General features: G+C 45.1%; 2 protein-coding genes across 5 annotated transcripts in view; one reads left to right on the top strand and one right to left on the bottom strand.

Annotated features, from left to right (window-relative positions):
* Window positions 1-339: 339 nt before the first annotated feature.
* On the bottom strand, window positions 340-5,436 carry alg3 (ALG3 alpha-1,3- mannosyltransferase). Its single transcript, XM_066709837.1, has 9 exons — window positions 5,234-5,436; window positions 3,564-3,663; window positions 3,222-3,369; window positions 2,919-3,079; window positions 2,575-2,695; window positions 2,244-2,449; window positions 2,071-2,146; window positions 1,776-1,921; window positions 340-1,425 (listed from the first exon to the last, which is right to left on the bottom strand). The coding sequence occupies exons 1-9, from the start codon at window positions 5,412-5,414 to the stop codon at window positions 1,263-1,265; spliced, it is 1,302 nt and encodes a 433-aa protein (XP_066565934.1). The 5' UTR covers window positions 5,415-5,436; the 3' UTR covers window positions 340-1,262.
* ece2a (endothelin converting enzyme 2a) overlaps window positions 5,211-7,326 on the top strand; it is a 72,879-nt gene continuing 70,763 nt past the window's right edge. The window contains exons 1-2 of one of the 4 annotated variants that reach the window (XM_066709838.1): window positions 5,211-5,300; window positions 6,136-6,355. In XM_066709838.1, the coding sequence (XP_066565935.1) occupies window positions 6,196-6,355 (160 nt within the window). In that variant the 5' untranslated portion in view covers window positions 5,211-5,300; window positions 6,136-6,195. Of the gene's footprint in view, window positions 5,301-5,684; window positions 5,706-6,135; window positions 6,356-7,326 lie in introns of those variants that run through there. The other 3 variants (XM_066709840.1, XM_066709839.1, XM_066709841.1) reach the window with 3 other exon arrangements.

The raw sequence follows: 7,326 nt of genomic DNA, 5'->3' as shown, positions 1-7,326 counted from the left end.
TGTTTAAAACTTATTATGACTATACATGATGGTGAATGGAATGGTGCTCGGGATCAGTTTCACTGTTGATGTTTATGTGGTGTGTGAGTGTAATAACTTTGTGTCAATGATCCTTCATTAACTGATCAGGGACTTGAACTGCACTGTTGGGCACCTGGAAATACACTGAAATGCAACGCTTCTCAGGGCTGGGCTGTCGGAGATCTATACCCCATAACACGGACATGAACAACTTAAAGGGGGTTCTCAGACAACTGTAGGTCAGGGCCAAAATCATTGCCATTGCAGAAATGTATCAAAAGAAAATGAACAACAAAAGACATATCTGTGAGAAACATATAACTATTCAATAGCCATCAATTGAAAAGGCTGTGAAGATTTATTCATAAACAGCACTCAGAGCACCTGTGGTTTTTTTTTTTTTACAGAATCAAGATTATATAAAAGGTGAAAAATGATCTAATTATACTTATATGTATTTCTTACTCCCACTGTAAGAAAATAATACTACATGAACAGCCTTTTTGATTCCCCAGGTAACAGACTTGTATTGTTTTTCTATTTTGACAACATGAAAAAACCCTGGCACACAAATGAGAAGATCAAGAAAACACAGATGGAGACACAGAGCGTGTTTATGAAATGGTACCATGGTATAAACTGGTGTTTAACAACTGAGCACCGCGAGGACGTAAATGGATTTTGAGAAAACAGTTCCTGAAATGATCATGAACAGTCAGGAGGGAAGTGAAATACAGGAGGCCTACGAACATTTGCATTCATTTACAGTTTTTCCAAAAAGCGATACACGTTTCATTCTGCAGGTTACAAGCTTCACTCAACACAAAAACATGGAGACAACATGCTACAAAAATCACATTTAAATTTAGAATAATGCAAAAAAAACTATAGTACAAATATTTGTATTCATACCTGAGTATTTTTAATTTTACGTCTCAGTTTCGTACACAGACAGCAATCGAGTGCTCGCAGCAGGGGATCTGAACAGAGACCGGAAATCTGACGGACAAGCTGACCATTTTTCTTTCCTTAGCCTCCGGACGGCACTGCTTTCCGCCTCCGAATCGAAAAGGAAACCCCCCCATTGCTGTATCGAGAGACTGAAAGAATGGGGCCTCTTTGGATTTAAGACTGACTTCTCCTCCGCCTGCGCTGTGCTGCGACCCCCCACCCAGGCGAGAGCGCATCCTGGTCTGTGCAGCCAACACCGTGAGTGTCCCGGCAGGACAGCCAGAGTCCGGTCACATGCGCTTGCGTTGGGGGGTGGTCTCGGTGTCGCTGGGCGGCGGGGCGTGCCACAGGGACAGCAGGATGATGAGGTGGCACACATGCAACGCAGCCGAGCTGTAGACGGTCGAGGGGTAGGTGTTCCAGGACAGTTCGATCAATCCCAGGATCAGCACCCTGCGACACAGCAAAGTACACGTTATTTAAACCCCTCACTCCCACTATGGCCTGTTAATAACACCTTTCCCCTGGATGTAGAGAGAAATGCGTGTTAATGCCAAGCTTGAGACTTGTTTATATAGATCATGCAAGATGCCTCTGCTGAGGAGATCAAAGATTTATGGGAAGGCACATTGATTGCGGGGATGTGAACAGCAAAAACAGGCCCACAATGCACACTTGCATTTCTTCCATTAAACCATCTTTTTGTGACATGAATACATTTAGAGTCCACTATATGTGGCTGTTTCTTTTCTATAACACACACTCGCGATCCCTGAAACCAAATGCGTCTGAAACGAGCGTACCTGAGCAGGTGAGCCAGCTTCCTCACTCCGCCGCTCCAGAGCAGGAAGGGCAGGGTGTGGAAGTACCAGACGTAGAACTGGTAGTGCAGTGAGCGGCTGAAACATATCCCGATGAAGTTCGAGGTAAAGAGGGTGAAGACTATCTGTGCACGGCAGTTAGGGAAAAATCAAATGACACCTGCAGGCAAAGACGGCACCTGAACCCTGACAGATCACGACAGATCACAAACTGAACATGCACAGAGGGACCAGCAGGGACTGGGCTGCGGGGGGAAGGACCGGCATAAAGGATATGAGCAGCAGTGAGTTTCTGTGGTGGCTCCTTGCGCTGGGCTGGGTCCTTCAGCAGGGCGACAACACTGTCTCCGGACCTGGAAGCACACTGCAGTAGTGAGTAACATAGAACTATTACTACAAAACACCCACTGACAGTCAAAATCCTACTAAACGCACCGCCCCACTGCATACCTGTTCCAGTGGCGCACCGCAAACAGCAGCAGGGTGAGGAGATGGGCCCCCAGCAGGGCCAGGTGGAAGTACCGGCTCAGGAAGATGTCCTCGGGCAGAAAGCGCCAGTTGACCGTCCACTGGAAGAGAAACTGGCGGCCCAGGTCAAAAGAGTGGCTCAGATAGCCCAGGGGGTTCTCCAGCAGGAAGGGCAGGCCGAGCAACACCTGAGGAAGAGGCGAGGGACATGGCAGGAGACAGGTGAAATTCGACATCGTGGACTGTAGATCGTGACAGGATTTTAAACAAAAGGAAGATTGTCAGATGAGATATGATATTAGGTTCGACGCACCTGTATAGCTGCACAGAGAACGAGCTTGGGCAGGGTCTTTAGCAGACCAAACTCCCACAGCAGCAGGAAGAGAAGACCAGGAGCAAAGAGGAGTACATTCATCTTCACAGATACTGCTAAACTGTCCGCAAGAGGAGAAGAAAGACAGGTCACCCACTCCGCCATCACATCACAAGTTCCTGTATTATTTGATCTGCTGAATATGAGCTCAGAGCACAACTGTCTTCCTCAGAGAAACTAAATAAGAATGCAAGCGCCCTGCGATGACCCTCAGGCAAGACACAGCCTCCATAGCGGTCTCTCATTCACACGACCTGCCCTGTGTTTTGAGTCGGCAGACTTGCCTGTAGATCCCACAACCCAGGGTCCAGTGGCCGTCCAGGAAGAGGTTGAGGGCCCCGAAGAGCAGCAGCATTGCCACGGGGTCGTTGAACAGACGCAGGACGAAGATCGAGTGGATGCGATAGGAGGCACAGCACATGAAGAAAAACACATACGGCGGGACCTGGTTTACACCAGTATGGTTAGAGAAACACAGGGAACATGTCAAGGACAATAAAAAACAGACAACAAAAACTAACTTGTATACTATGCATCACACACAGACTCTACACAAGGAAATGTCGAGACCCCTCCCCTCCACTCACCTTCTGGGTGCGGTGGTAGATCCGAAACACCAGCAGCAGCGTCACGAGGTAAAAGGCCGCAAATATGTACTGTGCAAGACGGATATTCACCCCATGACCAGTGACATAGTACAGCACTGTGAAGATGTACACGAACCCAGCCGGATACCTGCAAATTAAACCCCAAAACACGTGTGAGGTTCACTGTCATTTTCCTTTTTTCTTTTAAAATCATTTTAAAATTAATCAATATCACAAAAATGTTTATAAGGAAAAGAAAACAACTTCAGATTTCATCCTGGAGAAACAGAATGCCCTTTTCAAGGAATTTATAACCCTACTTATAAATAAATTACCACTCACACCAGAGGTCCCGTGTCTCCCTTGAGCTCAGTATAGTCGTAGGTGCCATTAATGACTCCCTCCACCTCGTCCATGTAGGCTTTCCAGTCAATCTCTGTGTCTAAAGGATGCAAAACATTTTGTGCAGATTAACCTCTTAAGCTCTTGGTGCACCATAAAACATGCATTTCCGTTTAATATCCAGTGCACTCTTCACCGTTGTGTTGTTCACCGAGTTTTTGGTATCCCATGAACGCTGAGACTCAGCTCTCTAATGGTGTCAATCATACTCAGACACGAAGAAAACAAATCCCCCCCCCCCCCCATTTTCAGAAAATATTGACAACTTTGACATATTCTGGAACCAGACAGCCAAAACAAGACCATCCACATTTCGGTAGAAGCAGCACGCGCCAGTACAGAGCTCACAAAGCCAGGAAGTAAGCACTCTCTGTACAATGTACTAATACACAACTATTTTATATAATCGGATGTGAACTTAGCTGTGTTTAATAGAACATCAAATAGAATATACTGTTTTAATCCTTAGGCTCCTTTTGTTCAGAACACCCTATCTGCAAAGAAATCCGATCGAATTTGAGGGATCTGTGAGCATCTGAGTGGGTCCCCCCATCCTAAATCTACCTGCGCCATTCCCCCCAGGCTACCATGTTGGCATGTGACACTAAAACCCTGTCTGCGGTGTGTCTGTGAGACTGACACGCGTGTGTAGCCAATAAACTCAGCTTTCAAATGATATGCAGATTCGGTGGTTAGCCAATAGCGTCTCTGCACAAGAGGATTGCATTATCAAGCCCTACCGCATCATCACAGAGCGCCTGGTGACGCATAAAGCTGCAACGGCCTCAGACAGTTATTTTGTATAAAGACTCGATGCTGAGGTGGATTAGTAATTAGTAGCATTTGGTTATTTGTATTATTTCATCTACAGTTTTGTTTGGCCACTTGGGTATGTGTCTGGACAGCATTTAGACACCTCTCACAAACGCCCTCGCACTGTCTGTCCTATCAACACACAAATGGGTGCAGTTGTTGTCCAAACGCCACTGAAGGGACATGTGGAGCTTCAGTGAGCTATACATAGAGGTGCCTTCTTTAGGCGATGTGAAACGTGAAAATTGAAACCATAAAATACAGTTGGCTTTTCAGCACGTTAGCTTTGGTTATGTGTATAAAGAAAATACAAGCGATTTCCTTATGATGATGCCATCCACATGCACTGGGCTGTTGAAATGGGGCCGGTCCTTTGAGGAGGAAATTCCCATTGTTTATGTCAGCTGAAGAGGTTAAGGCAAGTATTCATGTCAGATCAATACACTGATCAGGAAAAAACACTAAAACATCCCTTCATGTTTATTTTACTAAACTTGCTATTTGTAATATCACGTCTGATTAAAGCAGAATTGATTTCTGAGATGTGGGGAAATCAATAGTCTCATGTGAACTTCTTAGGTGGGAGAGTTACATTACAGACCCCGCCCCCTACTGCAGCAGCAACCAATGAGAAGCGCAACAGTCACCCTTTAACCACATGGTCAGCCCAGTTCCCTTTAACTAACCAAACACGCAAATAAATACAAGTCATTTCCAACACGAGTGACAGCCACTTCAAGTTCAGTTTGGTCAATAATGACGTGACTGGTATAATAGTCAGTATAGCAGTTACTCACATGCCACTCTGTGTATCACCCACACGTTGATGCCGATCTCCGCCAGCCACAGCAGCGCCGTGACCAGGTACGTGTACTCGGCCCTGAACAGGATCCAGTGTTTCTCCTGCCATATTGTGCTTAGTGTCCCCCACAGCCGGGACGGCGGACCAGCAGGCTTCTTCCTCCCAGCTCCTGCCATGTCTGCGCGTAGAGTCGCGGGTGTCACCTCAAATCAGTCCCCCACGGCCACTTCCGGTGGCTGAAGTTGAACACAATACGCCGTTCACTGAGCAAGCCAACCAGACATATTTACCATTGTACCTTTAACCTACTTTACTACTATTTAATAATTCACATATCCCCTGCAATGTGTTGTGCCGTCCGTGTAATAGTTCATTGAATAGAAAGGGAACTGAGATCTTCCTCCACGGTGTTTCTACGAGGCTCATATCCGGGTGCACATGCCGGAAGTTGGGGTCGATCTGTGTGTGTAAGTAGTGGCTACACGTGGGTTTTGAAGTGCGGACTCTTGGTGCTTGAAACGAAATAAAACATTCTGGCCTTTCTGAACCACTCGACACAAAAGGAAACTGTATATATATATATATATATATATATATATATATATATATATATATATATATATATATATATATGATACTTGATGATAAAGTATAAGCAAATACGTGTGTGCGTCACCCATGCACTGTATCCGCAGGGTCTATATGTAAAGCCATAATTCATTTTACACTTGAGATCTCTGCCCCGTAGTAAGCGTTGCAAACAACTCAGTCCAGTTCTACCAGTAAAATTGTAAGATAGCAAGGATAGTCTCCAGTTGTGTAAAGTAAAGAAAACACGCTGGCGATATAACGCACGTTTCCCAGACTGTTAATACGTATTTCCCCGCTTCTGAGCAGATCACTGTGCAGCTCCACCCGGGGACTCGCCATCTGACCGCGCCGCTCGTCCTGTGTGAGATGGACCATTTACCGGACTACAATGCCAGGTACAAGGACGTGGATTACTGGGACGACAGGTACAAGAAGGAACAGTCGTTTGAATGGTTCGGGGATTTATCTAAATTCAAACACCTACTGGAGGACCATGTCAGTAAAGAGGATAAGATTCTGGTGCTTGGTATGTCCACTTCACTATTTTTGACATTTACACGTTGACACCAGAGCTATCTGCCACTTTCCAACCGCTCCCACCTTAAAAGATACACACACACACACACACACACACACACACACACACACAGAGAAATGGTAATCGCAGGTCACTGTGCAATGCAATCATTACATTTTAAAGTTAATTGTATTCATAGTTTGTCTTTCCAAATTAGGAAATAGAATTCACAAAATTGTCGATAGAAGGAAATAATTAATTTCACTGATTGTCCATTTTTTAAATTAGCATTATACTTTTATAGTCCTTCTGCAGCATCCCTAACTGCTGCATGATCATAATTACTTGTAAGTGTTCATAACACTGCAGCTGGCATTGCATTATTCAATTCCCGTACTGCTGCTACTGGCAATTGCCCCCAGGTCTGGTAATAATCTGGTATAGTATCATTTATAGATATTTTTAAGCTCCTTATGTCTTCAGTGTAGAATCACCACGTTTTTCAGCATGCTGTCTGGTCAGATACTCTGCTGTGAATGACTTATTTACAGATGTTTCAAATAGCACTTTGAAGCATCAGCCTTAAAGATGCAAGAACAAAATATTTCACATGAACAGCCACAAGGTGTCACTAAAACAAAGTTTGTTTCAGGAGTTCAGCTTTTTTCCTTTATCTGTTAGTGTGCTTGGCATGCAAGAGAGGGTTCCCTTGGAAACAATCTCACACTTTGATCAGGCAAGACGGTGTGATTGACCCACAGCTGGTGTCTCTTTGCCTCTCTTCCAAGCGCTCAGAGATCGTGGGTTTTAAAGCACCAATGCTGATCGTCAGGTTATGGTTCCTCTGATGAGCGAAGGACGCTGGTGTATACTGTTCTCCACCTAAGGATCTGGTGGCGTCTGCAGATGACTCGAGCACATCCATGATCCACGTCATGTCAGTTTCTTCTCTTTTGTTAATGAGAAATTATTCTGATTTA

The sequence above is a fragment of the Amia ocellicauda genome, chromosome 7, assembly GCF_036373705.1.
Source record: "Amia ocellicauda isolate fAmiCal2 chromosome 7, fAmiCal2.hap1, whole genome shotgun sequence".
Lineage (NCBI taxonomy): Eukaryota > Metazoa > Chordata > Actinopteri > Amiiformes > Amiidae > Amia > Amia ocellicauda.
The sequence above is the reverse complement of the archived record's forward strand: the minus strand, read 5'-3'. Positions and strand labels throughout refer to the sequence as shown.

What these genes read in the sequence shown, in the direction of transcription:
- alg3 (XM_066709837.1), bottom strand. Translation starts at nt 5,414, where the DNA reads ATGGCAGGAGCTGGGAGGAAGAAGCCTGCTGGTCCGCCGTCCCGGCTG. An exon ending in TTCTCTGTGCAGCTATACAG is followed by an intron (nt 2,450 to 2,574) that starts GTGCGTCGAACC and finishes CCTCTTCCTCAG; the next exon opens with GTGTTGCTCGGCCTGCCCTT. An exon ending in AAGCTGGCTCACCTGCTCAG is followed by an intron (nt 1,426 to 1,775) that starts GTACGCTCGTTT and finishes GCTGTGTCGCAG; the next exon opens with GGTGCTGATCCTGGGATTGA.